General features: G+C 46.8%; 1 protein-coding gene across 2 annotated transcripts in view; it reads right to left on the reverse strand.

Annotated features, from left to right (window-relative positions):
- The window catches only part of ERGIC1 (endoplasmic reticulum-golgi intermediate compartment 1), a 113,001-nt gene that overhangs the window by 39,226 nt on the left and 48,698 nt on the right, over nucleotides 1-25,077 (reverse strand). For both annotated transcript variants that reach the window (XM_030211167.1, XM_030211168.1), the window contains 2 exons: nucleotides 5,468-5,562; nucleotides 562-686 (listed from right to left, as the gene is read on the reverse strand). In XM_030211167.1, the coding sequence (XP_030067027.1) occupies nucleotides 562-686; nucleotides 5,468-5,562 (220 nt within the window). The remainder of the gene's footprint in view (nucleotides 1-561; nucleotides 687-5,467; nucleotides 5,563-25,077) is intronic.

The raw sequence follows: 25,077 nt of genomic DNA on the forward strand, positions 1-25,077 counted from the left end.
CAAAGGTTTACAGAACTGAATTCACACTGTAATGCATCTTTTATAACAACCCGAAATCTTATTTCTCAGAATAAATCATCAACAGCACAAGGACAGTTTTGAAAAACATTTATGCAAGTAATGTTTTGCTACTTCAGTAAAATTAACTTGTAGGCTACTTTTCAAAGGGTTCAGCAGTCTAACTTTGGGAGTTAGGATCCTAAATTGATCTCTCTGGAAAATGACATGTATTGAGTTTCTAGATTTAGGTGTCTAGTCTTATCAAGTCCCTCCCCTACATTTAGGGTCCTAAAAAGTGGGCACTAAGCATCTAACTTAGGATTTAAACCTAGGCAAACATAATTGCAGGCCAAAATCTAGGCACCTAAGTGAAGTTTCAGCTGAAAACTGTGCATACATTTTTTAAAATTACATCTAGGACAATCAGCTACTGACTGGATGTATGATGGCCCAAATTTCAGGAATCGTTCATGGTCAAATACTGCATACAACCTTGGATCAATTCCACAATATAAGAGTAAGAAGACACGCGGGGTTTTGTGTGCCGAGGGCTGCATTCACCTTGTTGATGCTGAAGCGTCCTTCAAACCTGCAGCCATCCCCATTACGAAGAGGGATTTTCATGGAGTTATCAATGTGCCCAACTTCGTGTCTTCCCATTTCATCTTGGATGTCTAGCCCTACCACTAAGAGAGACAGAGAGAATTACTGACCACAAACTGCCTTGTCCTATAACCACATGAGAGAGAGAGAAAAAAAAATGTTTAAAAAAAAGAGCTTACTCATCCTGAAATGTCCACTCTTAGCACAGTGGTCACTAACAGAGTTACAGTCCAAGTACTCTGAACGGAGAGAACTTTGGCTTATTTCCCCAAACACAGCAACTGGAGCTGAAGTAGGTAGGTAAGGAAATACCTGCCACACTAGGGTCTTTACACAATAGAAGTACTGAGAAATGAAAGAGAACGCTGCCACTGTTGCAAGGACAAAAGGTTTCTCAACACAATCTCTCAAACAAACCCAACAAAGAGCTCTCTGTTTCCAGTTACAGGGCAACAGTGGCATCCTGAGATTAATTATTCTGTGTACCTGTCGTTATGCCTTACTCTAGAAAAGATATTTTAATGTAACACACCAGATATAATGAAAGAGAGGGGAGGAAACCCTGTCTTACCAAGGCTGCTAGGTACAAAACGTATTTATTTTAGAATTTATAACCCATGTACTGACTAGAGCAACACCCCCCTGGGTCAATGCTACACTATTTAGACCTGCAGAGTTAATATCACCCATTTCTCTCTCTCCTGGCAGACCTCAAAATTCCAGTCTCCCCACACCCTCCCCCCCCCCCCCCCCACCACCACGCAAGATCTCTCTGAATCCCCTAGTTTCCCCTAGCATACCTCCAGTTTCCTTCCCTTATTTGAATTTTTACTACTTCTAGCCCTCCCTTGCTCAGGGTGGGGTACAAGCGTATTTGCAGTGTAGCTCACTGTTCCTTCCCTCCACTTCCCCTCCTCACCCCGGGGTACTGCTGATGTCTGATCCCCACTCCTGAAAACAGGTCTCCATTCATTCTGGGAACAGAAAGCAAATGAGCAAGAGAGCAGGGTAAGTCCACAGAGAAGGGGCAGACAGGGCAACTGTGGTGCCCCTGAGAGAGGAAACGGGCTAAGCCACTCCCTGAACTTACTGCCTTTTCTTTTGCAGAAGAGTGAAGCCCTGATATTTGCAAGGGTGGGGACTGAACATTGTTGGGTGGGGGAGGAATAGAATCTGATATATAGATGAGCAGAGAGATAAAATGCAATGCAGATATGTGGGAAGAAAACTAGAACTGGAGGTATGATGTGGGAAAAACGATATTGAGGTATGCAAGGTGGAGGATGAGACACTGGAGGGGAAGAGAGGTAAAGAAATAAAGTCAGCTGGTGGGGGGGGGGGGGTGGAAACAAAGAAATCTGAGGTGTAGTAGGGAAAATGGGAAAAGGGATTGCAGATGCATGTGGAGGCAGGATTAGGAGTTGCTGTCCTCAGGATTCTGCCATTATGAGGGCTGTTCTATAAAAAAGTGAACACCGCCATTTAGGTACCTGACATTCCATTACAGAATACTGGTGAAAAAGGACTGGAACACCTAACATTTAGGTGTTCACACCCACACCAGCCACAGAGCCAGTCTATGTCAGGACACCAAAATGCAGCAGAGATGCACATAGCACACAGTATTCTGTAAGTTACACACTACAGCCCCGCACATAACACGCAGTATTTAGTACGTTACACATGGGAGCCCCGCACATGTTTTCGGTATGTTACACATGAGAGCCCCGCGTGTAACACACAGTATTCGGTACGTTACACACGAGAGCCCTGCATGTAGCACGCGGTATTCGGCAAGTTACACACATGAGAGCCCGGCAAATAACAAATGGTATTCTGTACATTGCACACAAGAGCCCCGCACATAACATGAGGTACTCAGTACGTTACACATGAGAGCCCCACACATAACATGTGGTATTCAGCATATTACACACATGCCCCGCAAGTAACACGCCGTATTTGGTACATTACACGAGACCCCACACGTAACATGCAGTATTTGGTACGTTACACACACGAGAGCCCCGCACATAACATGCGGTATGCGGTATGTTACACACACAAGAGCCCCACAAATAACACACAGTATTCTGTACATTGAACACGAGAGCCCCGCATGCAACACACGGTATTCAGTACGTTACACATGACAGCCCCACATGTAACATGCGGTATTCGGTATATTACACACAAGCCCCGCACATAACACGCGGTATTTGGTACGTTACACACGAGAGCCCCACTCGTAACATGCATTATTCTGTACGTTACACACAAGAGCCCCACATGTAACATGCAGTACTTAAAGTTGCATACGAGAGCCCTACCTATGTAACGCTCATGCTCCACCCTATGCATGCCCCCTTACAAATATGAGCTCTGCAAGTTAAGCAGCTTTTCACACAATAGGGCTTAGGTGCCCTGTTAAGCAGTTACACAGGTATGTGCATGTAAGTGTTAGTGTTCTAAATGTTTAATCGTGTAACATGGGAGTAAATGTGGTGCTCAGTTTAAAGAGCTGCCCTTCGCTGGCAAAGGCCTAGTAGACCTGTGGATAAATGCAGGCCTGGTGACTATTCTAACAAAGCTGTGCATGGCGAGGAGCGATAGTGGCCGTACTGCAATGCCCAGATATTGTAGGAATAGGTGGTACAAGCAGCCGACTAATGTCAGAAAAAAAAAGACAATGAGATTAAAAGGAAGAGGACAGAGTCAGTCTGAAAGACAAAACCCAGCAGAGGTCATAATTTCATAAAGCAAGATCAGTTTTGGTTAAACATGTTATGCTGCAATGCAGGAACTGTGGGTCCATAGCATATGTATAACACCATAAAAGTACAGTAGCATCAGTGGCCCTTGCATGGGATGAAGTGTTTTGCACGTTCGCTTGCAGGAAGCTCAGAGGTGCTGTCAACCTGCTGGAATGATCTCTGAACAACCTGGGAGATTAAAAAGGATTCCCATGTCCTGAAATTGAAGGCCACCCCTCAAAGGGTGGCAATTCATTAAAGTGAAAGAAACGTAGATGTACTGCTGGAGTCACAGTTGTAGCCGCTGAAAGCCAGGTGCCCCCTCCTACACGATACATAATGGATGAATGACAGCAGGAGGACCGTTCCAGGTACAGCTACATTTCTCATCCTCGGACCATCAGTACAGGACAAGCCCTATGTATGGCTGGGTAAAATACTAAAAAATTAAAAAATAAAGCAGCAGGGCAGATCAAACACCTTCCACATTGAAGAAAACCCAGAGGGTCTGAGATTGCATCAAACAAACCTGTTTAATGGACTCAACTAGCCACCAAAAGGAAAACAAACCAAAGGAACAACAATTGACTCGACACAGACCTGTATTTCAGTCAGAAACGCCCGCTTTAGGAGTCACAGAATCTACATGGAATCTACTTTTAAACTTACATGCAGATGAAGGACTCAACTGTGATATTTCCCGTAGATGTACCAGTGGTGGATACTGGTTCCTCTTAAGTATCATTACTGGACATTTGAAAGATTGTGAAGAGAACTGAAGCACTGTTTCAAGAACCTGTACAGCAATTCTGATTTTTCTCAGACTATGGTGTCTAAAGTAGATGAATCGGAACATAAAATAGCTTCCTTTGATGTTTCCTTTAAGTGGAATCTCAGCTTAGTAGCCTTCAACAGGTTGGGGCTTCCCCTATTAAGGACAGCCCACACCTGCATAGACAACTGGAAGTTGCGGAAAATCAACTGAGATCTCCTAACCTGAGGTCCTTAAATTTTCCTGTTTGTCCCTTGTTATCTAAGATCCTATTGAGAAAATATTTCAAGGAAGCGTTGGTTTTGCCTAATGCTGATTCTATTTTCATTTTTAAGTGTTTTTATTTGCCAAATAAAGCACTGACGGTCTCAGCAGGATGGAGAGCGTAATGTTTTATCATTTCAATCTAATTTGATAGAAAATTTGACTGCCTTTTTAGAAACTTCACATGATATTACTCGACGCTCCGCCCTGCTGGTTTCTTTTGCTTTGGATATAGATAAACTTATATGGTTTTGAAAACTTATTTTAGGAAGAAGGATTTCCTTTTCTGTGGTGGTAAGCTTCAGATATTTCCTGATGTTTCTAGAGCCACTCAGATTAGGCGTTTCTTCAGTTTAAGTCTAGAGTTTTGGCTCTGGGAGCGAGGTTTTCCTTAAAGTTTCCATCTAAATGTTTAATTTCTTTTTCTGAAGCCCAATAGGTCTTCTTCGAACCAGATCAGCTAGAGAGCTTCTTGTTAGAGGGGGAAGCTAAGTAGTCAACTAAAGTGGTTAATTGTATTTAATATCGCCTAATAGTATAATCAGGTAAATTGATATTTAGAATTTCTTTTGAGATTTTCTGAGTTATTTTTGTTAACATCAGCACTATTCTCCTTCCATGATGTGGTCTATTATATTTCTAGTACTTTGTACTGTCACTGAAATCTCAATTAAAAAAAAAAAAAAAAAAGTACTCATCTGTGAAACTGTTTGAAACTAAAGCAGGCGTTTCTTGCTTAAACACTGATCTGCGTCGAGTCCAATCGTTTGTTCCTCTGATCGTTTTCCTTTTGGTGGATATTTGAGTGCATTATTGGTTTTTGTGTGGATTTCTAATAAACAGATTTGTTTGACACAATCTTGGACCCTGTGAGTTTTCTTCATAGTGGAAGGTACCTGGTCTGCCCCCGTTCCTAGTTTTTTTTTTTAGTTTCATCCCTTCACTGGGTGCGTAAAAGACTCAAGGGCTGGGTACAAACAGCTCCCACAGGCACCCAAAAATTTAAAAAAAACCCACAAAAGTCTTGTGACACTGCACAATACAAACCATGCATGACTGCAGACAGGATACTCACGGTCACAGTGTAAGTTCGGTAAGCTGACATTTAGATTCACGTCTATTTTACCTCCGCTGTCCTTGTCTGGGTCATCTACATACAGCTCATTAACTCTGGAATACAAGCATTATTGGTTATTAAGAAGCTATTAATCACTAATTAACAGACTAAACTCCCATCTTCCCCACACAAACCAAGAAGGTTTCGATCCTGGGGAAAACGACTGGGTGCAGAACTATTGCATAATCCTGCCAAGAATGTCACGCAGCAGGATCAACAATCACCCAAGTGTGTGAACGACAAACAAAGGTACCACCACCACTGCTGTTACAAAATACTTGTTAACAATACAGGGCTCTGGCTGCCTAGATTTCAACTTAAGACAAGACTAAGTAAAAATTCATGTATCCGACTCCATTTCTGTTCGGTCCCATGCATTTAGTCTTTCCCAAGTTATGGAGCCCAAACTGTGAACCACCACACACACAAGGACACACAACCTGTTCTTGTTGAAGCTAAAACAGGCAGCTACCCCCCATCCCACAATCCTTTTCCCCAAAACAACAAACAGATAGAGAACATTGTGTGCCTATGTTTAGATCTGAAGTTACTGCCAAAGAAACCGGATACTCAGGTTGCACTGGACGGTTTTATGAACCTGACTTCACATTCGCCTGCCCTGGCTGGGCAATAAGAAATGACATTTAGAAGGAGTACCAGGCCCTCCCTTTCTCACACAACAGCTTATGAAACTGCTCAGCAGCAATCACTACTAGGGAAGAAGGGAAGAAGTATAAAATGGGAATACACTTGTCAGTTTTTTTGTTCTTCGTGAACCAGGGTCAGCAACACTTTTTTTTAATTTAAAAATGTTTTTATGCCATTTTCCTTTTCAGGAAAGCATCCAAAATAAGTTGCAAACATATATAAAAAAACAAAACATAAAATTCCATAGGAACTCAAAATGACCAAGTTCATAGGGAAAACTTAAGAGGACATTAAGGAAAAAAATATTTTAAGATTCAGTCTTAAGCTACATCACTGCAGGTAAAAAAACAAAACACTAAAACATAACCTGGGTCTTTAGCAAACTAATTAGAAGCTGAAATGCTTAAGCTGTTACATCATGGGAGCTGTACAGCATTCCCTGGACAGTACTTAGACCCAAATTAGAGCAGTAACTAGCGAGATCTCTATTAAGGATACAAATAACTGCAGGCAGGGAAGAGATTGCATTGCTTTGTCTAATGTTAATAGGATGGTGAAAACGGAAGCTGTAAAATGAGTGAGCGTCTCTGAACTCGGCATAGCATTTAAGTACTACTAAAAGTTATATGACTCCCCCACCCCCTCCAAATATTAACACAGCACAGTCAGAATTGGCTTCAAACACTGACCATGGGCATTAAAATTTACAACCAGAAATTCAGTGCCAGATTGTACCCAGATACTGGTGCTGAGTTTTGGGTATAAGGCAGCCACTGGAACTGATGTGGGTACCCCCCCCTCCCCCCCCAGAGAGAGTTATCCAGGACCCAGTACCTGCATAACTTCTGGCTCTGTCCCCGGTCAAACTCTAACCTGATTTTCAAAAACATTATCAGGATGACGACGCTGAAAATCACTGACTGGGCCAATGAGTGCCAGTTCTCCAGCTGTTGCCCAGATAACTACCTTTGAAGAAATCAAAGTCCTTCACCAAGCCCTCACCTTCTGTGGTAAGAAAAGAAGTGGCTGTCTTATTCAAGAGCATACGTTATTCACCTCTGGTTGACCCAACAAGGTAGCTCTTCACATACTGGATTTAATGACCAGTGTTTGATCACCTTAAAAAGAGAGGATAGAACCTTGGTCCACGTGGGTGTTGTCTACAGACCCCCGACCCAATTGGAGGAACTGGATAAAGATCTGATCGCTGATATTCAAAAGTTGGGGAAGAAAAGAGAGGTGCTGTTGTTGGGAGATTTTAATCTGCCGGATGTAGATTGGAAGGTTCCTTCTGCGAAATCGGAAAGAAGTAGAGAGATTGTGGATGCTTTCCAAAGTGCTCTGCTCAGACAAATGGTGACAGAACCCACAAGGGAGGCAGCGACGCTGGATCTGGTGCTCACGAATGGAGATAGTGTGTCAAATGTCCGAGTGGCTGCACACCTGGGAAGCAGTGACCATCAAACGGTTTGTTTCGATATAACGGCTCATGTGGTTAGCGGCCACTCTAAACTCAAAGTCCTGGACTTCAAGCGAACTAACTTTAACAAAATGGGGGAATACCTGAGGAAGGAGCTGATGGGCTGCGAGAACGCACAACATGTGGAAGGACAGTGGTCCAAGCTGAAAGAAGTAATAAACAGGGCCACAGACCTTTATGTAAGGAGAGTAAATAAAAGCAAGAGAAAAAGGAAACCGATATGGTTTTCAAAGCAAGTGGCTGAGAAAATAAAGGCTAAAGAGTTAGCATTCCAGAAATACAAAAACTCTCAAGTAGAGGAACACGGGGAGGAATACCGGATGAAACTGAAAGAAGCCAAGAGAGAGGTACGTCTGGCGAAGGCGCAAGCGGAAGAACAAATGGCTAGAAATGCATGGAGGGGAGACAAAAACTTCTTCAGGTATATTAGTGAAAGGAGAAAGACCAAAAAGGGGATTGTGAGACTAAAAGATACAGCAAAACGCTATGTAGAAAATGATGAAGAAAAAGCCAATTTGCTAAATAGATACTTTTGTTCTGTTTTCACTGAAGAAAATCCTGGGGAAGGACCGAGAGGGACTGGCAAAAGTACACCTGAGAATGAAGTGGATAGAGCACCGTTCACGGAAGAGAGTGTGTATGAACACCTTGGAAAGCTAAAGGTGGACAAAGCCATGGGGCCTGACGGGATCCACCCCAGAATACTGAGAGAGCTCAGAGAGGTTCTGGCGGGTCCTCTTAAAGATTTGTTTAATAAATCCTTGGAGACGGGAGAGGTTCCGAGGGATTGGAGAACGGTGGAGGTGGTCCCTCTTCACAAAAGTGGTGATAGGGAAGAAGCTGGAAACTACAGGCCGGTAAGCCTCACTTCGGTTATTGGAAAAGTAATGGAAGCCATGCTGAAGGAAAGGATAGTGAATTTCCTGGAAGCCAATAAGTTGCAAGATCCGAGACAACGTGGTTTCACCAAAGGGAAATCGTGCCAAACGAATCTCATTGAATTCTTTGACTGGGTGACAGGAGAATTAAATCAAGGACGTGCTATGGACGTCATCTACTTAGATTTCAGCAAGGCTTTTGACACGGTTCCCCACAGGAGGCTCTTGAATAAACTAGAAGGGCTGAAGATAGGACCCGAAGTGGTGAACTGGATTAGGAACTGGTTGACGGGCAAACGCCAGAGGGTGGTGGTAAATGGAGTTCGCTCAGAGGAGGGAAAGGTGAGTAGTGGAGTGCCTCAGGGATCGGTGCTGGGGCCCATTCTGCTCAATATATTTGTGAGTGACATTGCCGAAGGGTTACAAGGTAAAGTTTGCCTTTTTGCGGATGACACCAAGATTTGCAACAGAGTGGACACCCCGGAGGGAGTGGAAAACATGAAAAAAGATCTGAAGAAGCTGGAAGAATGGTCTAACATTTGGCAATTACAATTCAATGTAAAGAAATGCAAAGTGATGCACTTAGGGAGTAGAAATCCAAGGGAGGCGTATGTGTTAGGTGGGGAGAGCCTGATAGACATGGACGGGGAGAGGGATCTTGGGGTGATAGTATCTGAGGACCTGAAGGCGATGAAACAGTGCGAGAAGACGGTGGCCGTAGCGAGAAGGTTGCTAGGCTGTATAGAGAGAGGTGTGACCAGCAGAAGAAAGGAGGTTTTAATGCCCCTGTATAAGACATTGGTGAGGCCCCACCTGGAGTATTGTGTTCAGTTTTGGAGGCCGTACCTTGCGAAGGATGTTAAAAAAATGGAAGCGGTACAAAGAAAAGCTACGAGGATGGTATGGGAGTTGCGTTCCAAGACGTATGAAGAGAGACTTGCTGACCTCAACATGTATACTCTGGAGGAAAGGAGGAACAGGGGTGATATGACACAGACGTTCAAATATTTGAAAGGTATTAATCCGCAAACGAATCTTTTCCGGAGATGGGAAGGCGGTAGAACGAGAGGACATGAAATGAAGGGGGGCAGACTCAGGAAAGATGTCAGGAAGTATTTCTTCACAGAGAGGGTGGTGAACGCTTGGAATGCCCTCCCGCGGGAGGTGGTGGAGATGAAAACGGTAACGGAATTCAAACATGCGTGGGATAGGCATAAAGGAATCCTGTGCAGAAGGAATGGATCCACAGAAGCTTAGCTGAAATTGGGTGGCGGGGGGAAGAGGGGTTGGTGGTTGAGAGGCTAGGATAGGGGAGGGCAGACTTATACGGGGTCTGTGCCAGAGCCGGTGATGGAAGGTGGGACTGGTGGTTGGGAGGCGGGAAATACTGCTGGACAGACTTATACGGTCTGTGCCCTGAAAAAGACAGGTACAAATCAAGGTAAGGTATACACATATGAGTTTATCGTGGGCAGACTAGATGGACCGTGCAGGTCTTTTTCTGCCGTCATCTACTATGTTACTATGAGAAACATATCAATTCAGGACAGAAGAGATTACTTCTATTTCCATATATCTGCACCTGTTAAAATATTTAGTAGACAAAGTACGGTGTATGCCCCTTGCGCATGCAAACCATTTTGTGTAAAGTGAATGATACATACCTGTAGCAGGTGTTCTCCGAGGACAGCAGGCTGATTGTTCTCACGACTGGGGTGACGTCCGCGGCAGCCCCCACCAACCGGAAAGAAGCTTCGCGGGACGGTCGGCACGCAGGGCACGCCCACCGCGCATGCGCGGCCATCTTCCCGCCCGTGCGCAACCGCTCCCGCCAGTTGAATGACTAGCAAAAGATGAAACACACAACTCCAAAGGGGAGGAGGGAGGGTAGGTGAGAACAATCAGCCTGCTGTCCTCGGAGAACACCTGCTACAGGTATGTATCATTCACTTTCTCCGAGGACAAGCAGGCTGCTTGTTCTCACGACTGGGGTATCCCTAGCTCTCAGGCTCACTCAAAACAAGAACCCAGGTCAATTGAACCTCGCAACGGCGAGGGTATAACAGAAATTGACCTACGAAGAACAACTAACTGAGAGTGCAGCCTGACCAGAATAAATTCGGGTCCTGGAGGGTGGAGTTGGATTTACACCCCAAACAGATTCTGCAGCACCGACTGCCCGAACCGACTGTCGCGTCGGGTATCCTGCTGGAGGCAGTAATGAGATGTGAATGTGTGGACAGATGACCACGTCGCAGCTTTGCAAATTTCTTCAATAGTGGCTGACTTCAGGTGGGCCACTGACGCTGCCATGGCTCTAACACTATGAGCCGTGACATGACCCTCAAGAGCCAGCCCAGCCTGGGCGTAAGTGAAGGAAATGCAATCTGCTAGCCAATTGGAGATGGTGCGTTTCCCGACAGCGACCCCTAGCCTGTTAGGGTCGAAAGAAACAAACAATTGGGCGGACTGTCTGTGGGGCTGTGTCCGCTCCAAGTAGAAGGCCAATGCTCTCTTGCAGTCCAATGTGTGCAACTGACGTTCAGCAGGGCGGGTATGCGGCCTGGGGAAGAATGTTGGCAAGACAATTGACTGGTTAAGATGGAACTCCGACACCACCTTCGGCAGGAACTTTGGGTGGGTGCGGAGCACTACTCTGTTGTGATGAAATTTGGTATATGGAGCATGAGCTACTAGGGCTTGAAGCTCACTGACCCTACGAGCTGAAGTAACTGCCACCAAGAAAATGACCTTCCAGGTCAAGTACTTCAGATGGCAGGTATTCAGTGGCTCAAAAGGAGGTTTCATCAGCTGTGTGAGGACGACGTTGAGATCCCATGACACTGTAGGAGGCTTGATAGGGGGCTTTGACAAAAGCAAGCCTCTCATGAATCGAACGACTAAAGGCTCTCCAGAGATGGCTTTACCTTCCACACGATAATGGTAAGCACTAATCGCACTAAGGTGATTCCTTACTGAGTTGGTCTTGAGGCCAGACTCTGATAAGTGTAGAAGGTATTCAAGCAGGTTCTGTGCAGGGCAAGAACGAGGTTCTAGGGCCTTGCTCTCACACCAAACGACAAACCTCCTCCACTTGAAAAAGTAACTCTTTTTAGTGGAATCCTTCCTAGAGGCAAGCAGGACCCGGGAGACACCCTCCGACAGACCCAACGCAGCGAAGTCTACACCCTCAACATCCAGGCCGTGAGAGCCAGAGACTGAAGGTTGGGGTGCAGTAACGCTCTGTCGTTCTGCGAAATGAGAGTCGGAAAACACTCCAATCTCCACGGTTCTTCTGAGGACAACTCCAGAAGAAGAGGGAACCAGATCTGACGGGGCCAAAAGGGCGCTATCAGAATCATGGTGCCGCGGTCGTGCTTGAGCTTCAGTAAGGTCTTCCCCACCAAAGGTATGGGAGGATAAGCATACAGGAGGCCGGTCCCCCAATGGAGGAGAAAGGCGTCCGACGCTAGCCTGCCGTGTGTCTGAAGTCTGGAACAGAAAGAGGCAGCTTGTGGTTGGTCTGAGAGGCGAAAAGGTCCACCGAGGGGGTGCCCCACTCTCGGAAGATCTTGCGTACCACTCTGGAATGGAGCGACCACTCGTGCGGTTGCATGACTCTGCTCAGTCTGTCGGCCAGACTGTTGTTTACGCCTGCCAGGTATGTGGCTTGGAGGAGCATGCCAAACTGGCACGCCCAGCGCCACAGCCCGACGGCTTCCTGACACAGGGGGCGAGATCCGGCGCCCCCCTGCTTGTTGACGTAATACATTGCAACCTGATTGTCTGTCCGAATTTGGATAATTTGGCAGGACAGCCGATCTCTGAAAGCCTTCAGCGCGTTCCAGATCGCTCGGAGCTCCAGGAGGTTGATCTGCAGATCCTTTTCCTGGAGGGACCACCGACCCTGGGTGTGAAGCCCATCGACATGAGCTCCCCAACCCAGGCGAGATGCATCCGTCGTCAGCACCTTCGTGGGCTGCGGAGTTTGGAATGGACGTCCCAGAGTCAAATTGGTCCGGATGGTCCACCAGAGCAGTGAAGTGCGGCAACTGGTGGAGAGGCGGATGACATCTTCTAGATTCCCGGTGGCTTGGAACCACTGGGAAGCTAGGGTCCATTGAGCAGATCTCATGTGAAGACGAGCCATGGGAGTCACATGAACTGTGGAGGCCATATGACCCAGAAGTCTCAACATCTGCCGAGCTGTGACCTGCTGAGACGCTCTGGCCTGCGAAGCGAGAGACAGGAGGTTGTTGGCCCTCGCTTCGGGAAGGAAGGCCTGAGCCGTCTGGGTATTCAGCAGAGCTCCTATGAATTCCAGAGACTGGGTTGGCTGGAAATGGGACTTTGGGTAATTTATCACAAACCCCAGCAGCTCCAGGAGTTGAATAGTGCACTGCATGGACCGGAGGGCTCCTGCCTCCGAGGTGTTCTTGACCAGCCAATCGTCGAGATATGGGAACACGTGCACTCCCAGCCTGCGTAGGTACGCCGCCACCACCACGAGGCACTTTGTAAACACTCGTGGGGCGGAGGCGAGCCCAAAGGGCAGCACACAATACTGAAAGTGCCGTGCGCCCAGGCGGAATCTGAGATACTGTCTGTGAGCTGGCAGTATCGGGATGTGAGTATATGCATCCTTTAAATCCAGGGAACATAGCCAATCGTTTTTCTGAATCATTGGCAGAAGGGTGCCCAAGGAAAGCATCCTGAACTTTTCTTTGACCAGGAATTTGTTCAGGCCTCTCAGGTCTAGGATGGGACGCATCCCCCCTGTTTTCTTTTCCACAAGGAAGTACCTGGAATAGAATCCCTGCCCTTCCTGCCCGGGTGGTACGGGCTCGACCGCATTGGCGCTGAGAAGGGCGGAGAGTTCCTCTGCAAGTACCTGCTTGTGATGGGAGCTGAAGGATTGAGCTCCCGGAGGACAATTTGGAGGCAGGGAGGCCAAATTCAGGGCGTATCCGCACCGCACTATTTGGAGAACCCACTGGTCGGAGGTTATGAGAGGCCACCTTTGGTGAAAAAATTTTAACCTCCCCCGACCGGCAGATCGTCCGGTACGGACACTTTGAGGGCGGCTATGTTCCCGTGGATCCAGTCAAAAGCCCGTCCCTGGCTTTTGCTGTGGAGGCGCAGGGGGCTGCTTAGGCGCATGCTGTTGACGGGAACGAGCGCGCTGGGGCTGTCCCTGTGCCTGACGAGGCCTTCGGGCCGGCTGGTTGTACCTACGCTTTGCAAAAGAATAGGGTGCAGCCTGCCGGGCCCGGGAAAAACGTCCACCTGTGGAGGTGGATGCTGAAGGCGCCCGGTGGGAGAGTTTGTCGAGGGCGGTTTCCCGCTGATGCAGTTGGTCCACCATCTGCTCGACCTTCTCACCGAAAATGTTATCCCCCCGGCAAGGGACGTCGGCCAGTCTCTGCTGGGTGCGGTTGTCCAGGTCAGAGGCACGCAGCCATGAGAGCCTGCGCATCACTATACCTTGGGCCGCAGCACGAGATGCCACGTCACAGGTGTCATAGATACCCCCGGACAGGAACTTTCTGCACGCCTTCAGCTGCCTGACCACCTCCTGATAAGGCCTGGACTGCTCCGGCGGGAGCTTCTCGACCAGGTCCGCCAGTTGTTGCACATAGGTCCGCATGTGAATGCTCATATAGAGCAGGTATGACTGGATGCGGGTCACGAGCATGGAGGATTGGTAGGCCTTCCTCCCAAACGAGTCCAGAGTGCGAGACTCCCGCCCCGGGGGCGCCGAGGCGGTATCCCTCGAACTCCGTGCCCTCTTGAGAGCAGAATCCACGACTGCCGAGTCATGGGGCAATTGGGGCCGCATTAACTCTGGGTCGGAGTGGATCCTGTATTGGGACTCTGCTTTCTTGGGAATGGTGGGGTTAGTTAACGGTCGCACCCAGTTCCGAAGCAGTGTCTCTTTGAGGACATTGTGCAGTGGCACCGTGGAGGACTCTCTAGGTGGTGATGGATAGTCGAGGACCTCGAGCATCTCGGCCCTCGGCTCTTCCACAGAGACCACGGGGAAGGGAATGCTAATAGACATATCCCGCACAAAGGAGGCAAAGGAGAGACTCTCGGGAGGTGAGAGCTTCCTCTCCGGTGAAGGCGTGGGGTCCGAGGGAAGGCCCGTAGACTCCTCTGAGGAGAAATATCTAGGGTCCTCCTCTTCCCCCCATGAGTCCTCATCCTCGGTATCGGACATAAGCTCATGTAGCTGAGTCCTGAACCGGGCCCGGCTCGACGTCGAGGCACCAGGGTCTCGGTGTCGTCGAGCGGTGGACTCCCGCGCCGGCGGGGACGGAGCTCCCTCCATCGACGGGGACTCCACCTGCGTGGCGGTCGAGACCGGCGCCGGGCTAGAGCTCGCCGGCGCCACAGACATCGGCGCCGAGGGCGCAAGCACCCCCGGCGCCGGCACAGCCTGGCGCATCAGCCCTTCCAGGATCCCCGGAAGGATGGCTCTGAGGCACTCGTCCAGGCCCGCTGCCGGGAAAGGCGGTGGGGCCGGTAGGGGTGTCGGCGTCAGAAGCTGATGGGGGCCAGGAGACGGCAACGAGGTGCCGGAACCCCGACGCGTCGGTACCTCCACAACCGACGGGGACCTCTCCTCTCGACGAGTACGCTTCGGCGTCGCCTCCTCTCCGATATCCGGATGCACCGAGGGCGACCGGTGACGACGCTTCTTATCCTTCTTGCGATGCCCGTCACCGGCGCCGGAAGGCATGGAGGAGGAGAAGGTCGATCCCCCTCGGTCTCGAGGTACTGGGTCAGACAGGGTTCGGTCCCGTGGCCCACGAGCTGAGGGAGTGACCGGGGCCGACTGCCCACGCGGCCTCTCACCTCCACTCTCACCGGAGGACCGGCGGGCCGACGGGACCTGTTCTCCTGGGGTCGATGCCATCGGTGCCGATGTCTCGGGCATCGATACCGGTACTGAAGGACCGGGCGTCGATACCGATGCCGTCGAGGTCGACGTCGAGGGGCCGGCGCAAGTTCCAAAAAGACGGTCCCGCAGAACTTGCCTCGCAACCTGAGTCCGTTTCCGGAGACCGAGACACAGGGAACACGACTTGATATTGTGCTCCGGCCCGAGGCACCAAGCGTGGGTGTCGGTCTGCGAGATCGGCCGGCCGCAGCGACCACACTTTTTAAATCCACTCGGGACCTTCGAGGACATCGACGGAAAAATCGCGTCGGCGAAGTCAAAGTCGTCAATGGTGGCTGGAATCACACCTCGAAAAAAGAAACGACCGAGCGGCCACTAGGCCGCAACGCGGCGTCCCCGCTGGAAGCGAGGGAAAAGGGGAGCGCGTGCTCCACACGCTCAGGTTTTTTTTTTTTTGAAAGGGAAACCGGCGATAACCCAAAAACAAGAGAGAAAAGCGACGATCCGCGTAAACGCGATCGAAATTCCAGCGGCTGAAACAGAGAGAGCGGCAAAGCACAACTCTCTCCAGACGCGGAAAAAAAGGAACTGGCGGGAGCGGTCGCGCACGGGCGGGAAGACGGCCGCGCATGCGCGGTGGGCGTGCCCTGCGTGCCAACCGTCCCGCGAAGCTTCTTTCCGGTTGGTGGGGGCTGCCGCGGACGTCACCCCAGTCGTGAGAACAAGCAGCCTGCTTGTCCTCGGAGAAGACCCCAGTACACAATGTCACGCAGACATGTGTTTTCTACTTTGACACTTGCTGACTGCAAAGTTAAACTTCTGGCTCTCTGCAGTCCCCTTATCTTTCACTCAAGATCTACAGCTCCCTTCCCATTCTTGTCAGCTACATAGTTAGCGAAGCGTATACATCCGCCGTATCTTCACATTAACGCAAGACCTTAAGATGACAACATCTTGACTTGGGCACCCTCTTTTCACCTAGTAATCACACTATGCCTACACTATTACATTATACATCATATAATTACTCATGTCTTAAGTGGGCCAAGAGAGGTAAGTAGCTCATCATTCCTAGGGAACGGTATGAACTCACCACTGCACTTCTTACAAAATCTGTAAGCGTCCTTCCCATCCTGCCAAATCATCTGTTAGCCAGCTGCAGGCTCTCCTTGGTGACTGGAGATTTTGATACCACTCCCAGTCACAGCTTGGAGCAGGAAGCATTGGGGGGGGGGGGGGGGGGGAAGCAGCTTTCAACTTATTTTGGTTTAATTCAATCCGCAAAGAAAAGAAAGGAGTTCAATTCATTGTAACTTCTATCTCTGGACAAATACCTGCTACTTGATGTCATCAGAATGCTTGAAGTCCATTATCATTTTTAAGCCAATGATATAAACTACAGTGTGTTGCAAGGAAATCTTTAGCCCCTCCTGATTTGCCCTATTATTGCATGTCTCACACTGAATGGTTTTTGATCTTTAAACAAAGCGTAATATTAGACAAAGGGAACCAAGTAAACATTTTTTAAATTATTATTAATTCCTTTAAGGAACAAAAGTTATCCACACTCATATCACCTGTGTGAAAAAGTAACTGCCCTCTTAATCAACCAATTGACCAAATTTAATTGGTAATTAGATTCAGCCAACTGAACACAGCTAAGCATGACTACAGCCAGCCCTGCTGAATCTAAGCCTCACTAGATATTGAACCTTACCATGAGAGTGAAGAAGTCACTACAAAGTTTCTACATGAACACTATGCCGCAATCAAAGGAAATTCCAGAAGCGATTAACTGTTGAAATAGTATGGAAAGGGTTCCAAAGCAATTTCTCAAGCTCCGACTCCATCAGACCACAGTGAGAACCGTTATCTCCAAATGAATAAGACTTGAACAGTGGTGAACCTTCCCAGGAGTGGCCGGGCCTGCCAAAATTACTCCAAGGGCACAGTGAAAACTCATCCAGGAAGTCAAATATTCCAGACCACCAACCAAAGAACTGCAGGCCTCTCTAGCCTCAGCTAAGGTCAGCGTTCATAACTCCAAAATGAGAGAGAGAGACTGTGCAAAAATGGTATTCATGGGAGAGTAGCAAGGCACAAAACTGTTGCCATTCCAACTACCTCCTCTTTTTTGCATTAAACTTGCTTGAATGTGCTGTTTACCACAACAGTCTTGACTTTACTTCATCTTAAGCCATTCCTGATCCATCCAATCTGGCTTTCGCCCTCTATCGCCCTCTACATTCTACAGAAACAGCCTTTGCCAAAGTCTCTCCAGTCACTTGGTCCTGACCCCATCCAAGGGCCTTTACTCAACCCTCACCTTTCTTAACCTATCCACTGCTTTTGATATTGTTGATCAACACCTACTTTTTGATATGTTGTCCTCACTTGGATTTTGTGACTATTCTAGCTTGGTTTTCTTCTCATCTCTCCCACTACACTTTTATAACGTATAAACAGTGGAGGAGCATCCATTAGCGGTCTATCAGTCGATGTGCCTTAGGGCTCTGTCTTGGGATCTCTTCTCTCTATACTTGTTCCTTTGGTGTTCTGATCTCCTCTCATGGTTTTCAATACTATCTTTACATTGATGACTTCCAGATCTACCTCTTTACACCAGAAATTTTACCAGGCCCAAGTCTCAGCCAGCTTGACTGATATTGCTGCCTAGATATCTCACTGGCATCTGAAACTGAACTTGGCTAAGACAGAGCTCATCACCACAGAAAGAGAGGGGGTGGATTTAAAGAGAAAGAGAAACATTATCCTTCCTAGCTCCTCAGCTTGTAGCCTCTCTTTCCCTATAACATCAACAAAATTCATCCCTGCCTTTCTGAACATACTACCAAAACCTTTATCCACACTCTCATCACCTCCTGTATAGACTACTGTAACCTACTCCTCACAAATCTCACACTGAACCATCTCTCTCCCCTTCAATCTATTCAAAATTCTGCTGCATGATTTACCTTTCACCAGCATTGCTACTTTACCATAACCCTTCTTCTCAAGTAGCTTCATTGGCTTACTATCAGTTTCCACATACAAGTTTCTCTTACTGATTTGCAAGTGCATTCATTCTGAAGCTCCTCAGTATCTCTCCCCTTCTCTCCCCAAGAAGTTCATTCATCAGGTAAGTCACTTATCTGTCTACGTCTCCTCCACTAACAGCAGGATCCATTCCTTCCACCTTACTGCACCATATGCCTGGAAAAGACTTCCTGAGTCCATACAGCATGCTCAGTCTCTGGCTCTATTCAACTTCAGGAATGAAACCCAGCTTTTCTGAGGTAGATTTTAACTCTTAACCCCTTATTCATCTGTTTAATACTCCTGTTTTTAACCATTTCCTACATGAAATTCCATGATCGCTTATTTTGTCATGAACAAACTAAGTTCTGTAGAGAAGGGATTTTCTTTTACTTCCTTGTGTGATGTATATTTAGCTGATACAGTAGTAGTAGTAGTGGAGTAATATAGTGGTTGGTATAGTGGACCGAGACTAGGGTAGCCTTGAGTGCTTGAGAAGTCTCCTAACCCTTCACTGCCGAGATTGTGAGGTCTCCAAGGAAAATACCATCCACTCAGATTTGCAAAACCAAGTAAATTAACCTATAATCCAAATCCTAATAAGTCACCTTGAAACCGAAGGATGGGAGGCTCCTCCCCCTTTCAACCTCTTTTCACATTCTCTTGATGTAAAAGCTAACACCTGGTAATAACAAAATGACAGATTACTAAACTTAACTTACATAACTCCAAGTGGCTGGTTACCTGCTACACTTGCTATGTGGGTAAGCATCAATCTGGGTGGGGTCCACTTAACTAGGCCAAGAATGATAATGAACCCTTTAAACGTGGATCATCACACAGCATTTCAAAGTGATACTGCTGGCTTTTTTAGCCAACGACAGTGGCTAAAAAGGCAACTAATACATACATTTATTGGTGTCACTGGGAAACAGCAGAAAGAAATCAGAAGTACTTCCTTCACCTCACCTCATCTCATCTAAACCAAATTTATCCACAGACGCATGGAGGCAGAGCTAGAAGAAACAATACAAACTGAACAGAAAAAGACCAAACACAAAAACAGAGCACAGCATGGGTCAACTATACCCCTTCATTCCCTTAACATCTAAAGTTTTCTAAATGCCATAACCCTACCAATTTTTCAGTTGCAATCAGTTTATATTTATGGGTAATACAAAGTGAATTACTTATTTATTTTCCAGTAGAAGATTAAGTTTCAGGCCAATGCCAGCACTAGGTCCAAAAGTGGATGGTGTTTAGCCCAATTTCAATTAGGATATCCAAGAGGATCCTGATTCCTTGCCAAGCTAGTGCCCAAAAAATGCTGCAAAATACGAGCATTTATAACTCATATGAACTAAAGAAATTACACCCTGGTGACAAATGCTACAAAAATCTGGTTCCTATCAGGCCTACTGAACCCCAACTAAGCCGTGTTAAGAATAAGAACTACAAATAGATGCTTAAAAAGGAACTTGGGACTAGAATTATTAATGTGCAGTATGCATTAAACAAGCATTATTAGTAAATACATCAGACATAGAAATGATGACAGATACAGACCACATGGCCTATCCAGTCTATCCATCCATACCAATCCTGTCCTCTCCCTTAGAGATCCTCAGTGCTTGTCCCATGCGTTCATGAATTCTGATATAGTCCTCAGCTTGGAGAAAAGAGAGCTGAGGGGAGATATGATAGAGGTCTATAAAATAATGAGTGGAGTGGAACGGGTAGACGTGAATCGCTTATTTACCCTTTCCAAAAATACTAGGACTAGGGGGCACGCAATGAAGCTACAAACTAGTAAATTTAAAACAAATCAGATAAAATATTTCTTCATTCAACATGTAATTAAATGCTGGAATTTGTTGACAGAGAATGTGGTAAAAGCAGTTAGCTTAGCGGGATTTTAGAAAAAGGCTTGGAGAGCAGCGGGGTTTTAAAAAAAGGCTTGGATAGCTTCCTAAATGAAAAGTTCATAAGCCATTATTAAAATGGACGTGGGGAAAATCTACTGCTTATTTCTAGGATAAGCAGCATAAAACATATTGTACTGTTTTGGGACCTTGCCAGGTACTTGTGACCTGGATTTACCACTGTTGGAAATAGGATGCTGGGCTTGATGGACCTGTAGTCTGTCCCAGTGTGGCAATACTTATGTACTTAGATATCCCGGTTTTGTTCACTTTGAGAGATGGAGAGGGATTATGTGGCACCTTATTAAAAAATCATTCCATTTGCCCAGCTAGCTCACCAATAGTTTAAGCATCAAAGGAATGCAAGTCTAGATGGTACTCGTTCCCAAAATATACCGAAAATCCATTTCAAGCTCTAGCCATCAGGGGATGTCTATCATGCAATTTGCCATAATTCTTAATTACACCTTGATAACTAACATTGTTATTCTCATGTAATTTATGCAATTTTAGCAAATTGTGTTTTCATGTCAATTTTTCTATTGTATCCCACCTTGATCACCTGGGAATCAGGCAGGCTATAAATACTAATTAAAAAATACTGCTGTGCAAAAGCACAAAGTGAGACCCAAGAGTAGTGAGTACATCTGGACACATCTAGGGAGTGTGCAGCCTAATTAGCTTCTGTTACCTATAATAGGTGGGCAATTCTCTACCCGATTTCTTCATGCCAAGATCACATACTGTGAAACGTGCGTCTCCAAAGCATCTTTCTCCTGCTCTTCCGGGTTTTCATTTCAACCAAAACTCAACTAGGACAAGGATGTCCTAAGAACTGCCATACTGGGTCAGACAAAAATGTCCATCAATCCCAGCATCCTGTTTCCAGCAGTGGCCAATACAGGTCATAAGTATCGCCAGGATCCCAAAGAATAGCTAGATGCCATGAGGGGGTTTTCCACAAGTCTGTTTTAACAGAGTATGGACTTCTCTTCCAGTAGATTGCCCAAACCTTTAAGCCCAGCTATGCTGCTTTTACCATGTCCTCTGGAAACATGTCACAGTTTAATTATGCACCCAATAAAAAATATTTTCTCCGATCTAAATGTACTATTCAGAAGCTTCATGCAGCGTCACCTAGTCTCTGTATTTTTTTAAAACATTAAACAAAACACATTAGAGTGCATTAATGCTAACACACAGTGAATCTAACCACTGGACAGTAAACCCTCCCCCTGGGGTACCTGAAGTGTGAGCCCCCGAGTACAGGTTTGGAAAGACGAGTAATTAAACCCAAATAAAACTGCTATTGCAGGGCCATGCTTTCCACTGTTTGATGCAAAACATCACTTAGGTCCTTAGGTGACATGTTACCAAACGGGATGTTTTTCCCACATTCACAGTGTCTCAGCATTTTATCCTAAATTAATTCCTTGACTGGAAAAGCCTAAACAAAACAACCTGAAGGCTATATAGAGCAGTCTAAATTAAGAAAACTGAGAATCTGAAGCACTCAGTCAAAAGCTGCCCTGATAGGGTAATGCCTTTCCTTCACATTTAATTAGGTACTGCTTTGAAGAAGTACAAACCGAAACACAAAAAACCATCAGCCTATACTCTGATGCAGGTAATTAAGGCTCTAGAGAGTTGATAATAAACCATAAAAGCTACAGTTACCCACACCCAACACATATACAAAGTCAGGCCAAAAAGGCAAGTTATATAATTTCTCTTTCATTGTTACATAGCTGAATCACAACATCTCCCGTTTATGATGCTTTCATTTGGGTGGGAATACTATGATCTCAGTGGAAATATAATTCATTTTGGAAACTGGGTCACAGCATGAGTAATTGCCATAATTAAGAGTCAGAGAAGTCTCGAAAGAAAAGAATACGTCAGTGCTGTAACCATCCACTAGTGAGGTCACAGAACCTTATATTATCCACGCTAATCACTAGTTCCTGCACTATTAGCTAGACTGGTTATGTTCACATGCCTTTCTGTGTAGCCAGGAAAGAGAAACACTTAAATACAAGAAGGCCACAGCCAAGGAAATGAAGACAAGGCATTAATGCAAGCTAATTATATATCTACTGGGAAGGTTGAAGTTGAAAAGTCCAATTTACTTATAGCTCAGAATGGAAAGAGGTTTAAAGTAACATCTTCACTGTAAAGCGGTCACAACTTTTAGTTTAATTTCTTCTTGTTTTTTTGTTTTTAGTTGCAATGTCTTTATTGAAGCAGCAGACTAGAACTTAGAAAAGGACAGTCTAGAGTACTGGACCCACAAAACAATTCAGTTTATCCCATTTAATAAGTAGTTTCTCCCAGAACTGTGGCGTTGGTAAAAACTTACATTATGATATATGGTAAGTTTATCATATAAAATCCTTGTCCTGGGTCTAGGTTTTATTTGGAGCAAAAAAAAGGAGTGGGAACGGAACCAGGCTGTTCAATGAACAAACTGGCGACGTTTGAAGTTAGAGGTATATTTTAATGAATACAGACTATACATGGCAATATTTAATTAAACACTGTAACATGACTTGCAGTGATACACCATAAGTCAAGTTATGGGCAGAAAAGGATGGTAAAACCACCCCAAGCAAATAGCTGGCATTATTTTATCCCATCAGGAGCATCAAGACTCAAAGTCATGGCCCAATACTCCCACAGCAGGAGCTTAAAGGGGCTGTGGTAGAGATTCCCAAACTCCCGATGCAGGGCCGTGCCTAGGGTCTCTGGCGCCCCCCTGCAGACCATCAGTTGGTGCCCCCCCCCCCCCGCCCTGAGCCTCCTCCGCTTCATCCCCGATTCCCCGGCGCTTTAAATATACCTTTCTCTGCCTCCGAGTCACGTCTGCGCAGCGTCAGTGAAAGCGCTGCCTGTCTGATGTCTCTCCACCAGCCTTCCCTTCGCTCATTCGTTCCCTCTGTGTCCAGCCTTCTTCTGACGTCATTTCCTTGAGGGCGGGACACAGAGGGAACGAACGAGCGAAGGGAAGGCTGGTAGAGAGACGTCAGACAAGCAGCGCTTTCACTGGCACTGCGCAGACGTCGGAGGCGGAGCGAAGTAAATTTCAAGCACCGTGGAATCGGGGTTGGAGCGGAGGAGTAAGGTTTTTTTTTTAAATACAACTACAGCACCCTTGAAGGCAGGCGTCCCCCCTGCGGTGCTTACCGCGCTTACCATATTGGCACGGCCCTGCCCCGATGCAAGTTCCCAGCCTCCATAATCTCTCCCACCCCACCCCTTTGCCTCTGTGACATGGTGGTCCAGTGGTCCTAGGGCAGTGCGATCTGCAGTTTTTGCCCTCTCGGCACTGCCTGTTTAAAATGGCACCCCCCTAGTGGTAGTCTTGCGCTACTATCAGGGTCCAATATAAGGAAACATGACCTCCCTAGCAGTAGTAGAATGAGATACTGCTACAGGTGCCATTTTAAACAGGCAGTGCCAATCGCTCCTGCCCTGGGACAACTAGACCACCAGGCCAGAAAGGTACAGATATAGGGGTGGGGTAGGAGGGATTATGGAGGCTGGGGACTTGCATCGGAGGGTAGGGGAGAAGGACCTGATCAATGGTGGGGGGAGAATATTGGACAGCTCTCAGTCTCCGGCCTCAGGTTTGCTTCTGGGCCGCTGGAATAACGCTGCTTGCAAGGTGCAATTTGACAAGTCAGTGACACAGCCACAGGTGGGCCGGGGCCCACCTACTTTGGACTCAGGCCCACTCAAAATTGTGACACTCTTGCTGTGGCTGGTGGGGATCCCCAAACCTTGACAGCTGAAGATGTTCCCTCCTTGGGCAGCCAGTGCTCTTCCAAAAGTCAGCCAGCAGCACTTGCCTTGAGCTGACGCTGAGATTGGCCCTTCTGCACATGCTCAGTTTTCGCACATGCAAAAGCACTGAGCATGCATGGCCTACCAGCAACAGCATCAGTTTGAGGCAAGTGCTGCCAGCTGCCGTTTGGAAGAGTGCTGGCTGCTCGAGGAGAAGGAGGAAATCTTCAGCTGGCAGAGTTCAGGGATCCCCGCTAGCTCAAGTATTTAATATTTGGGGTTTGTGGGCAGGGAGGTGTGGAGAGAAGAGGAAACCGGAAGGGGGGAGGAATTCCATGCCCACCCACCTTGGGCTCAGGCCCACCCAAAATTGGCCATCTGGCTACGCCTCTGCAACGAGTTGCTGAATCCAGCAATAAGTCAAGGTGCAGTGAAAGGTGATCTTTTACTGCACTTTGCTGAATTCTCCCTAAAATCTTTAAATGTATAGGCATCAAGTAATTGATGACACGATCACGTTTGCTTTGTCATAACATCCTATTTACCGCAGCTTTAAGATATGGAGTTATTCCATATTGACATTTTTAATGAGTAATGTCGTTCATCATAAATCACTACTGTATTTGTAGCAACTGAAAGGCTGATAGACTGGCAGCAATAATTGACAGACAATATTTAAAAGATGATTTTCCAGGGAACAGGTGCACTGAAGGGAAGAAAGCATTTTTCAAACCACAACCAGGATGGTTTATCTGACTTTAGTTTAAATTTCTGGTTTTTTCTCCACTGCACAAGGTCTTTTCCCTCTGGCAGACACTCACCTTCCAACATTTTACAAATTGGACCCCTCCACAAAAGCAGATCCAAATCCAATGGGGGTGGGGTGGGGTGGGGTGGGGTGGGGGGATAGCAGCCAA

This window comes from Microcaecilia unicolor, chromosome 8 (assembly GCF_901765095.1).
Source record: "Microcaecilia unicolor chromosome 8, aMicUni1.1, whole genome shotgun sequence".
Lineage (NCBI taxonomy): Eukaryota > Metazoa > Chordata > Amphibia > Gymnophiona > Siphonopidae > Microcaecilia > Microcaecilia unicolor.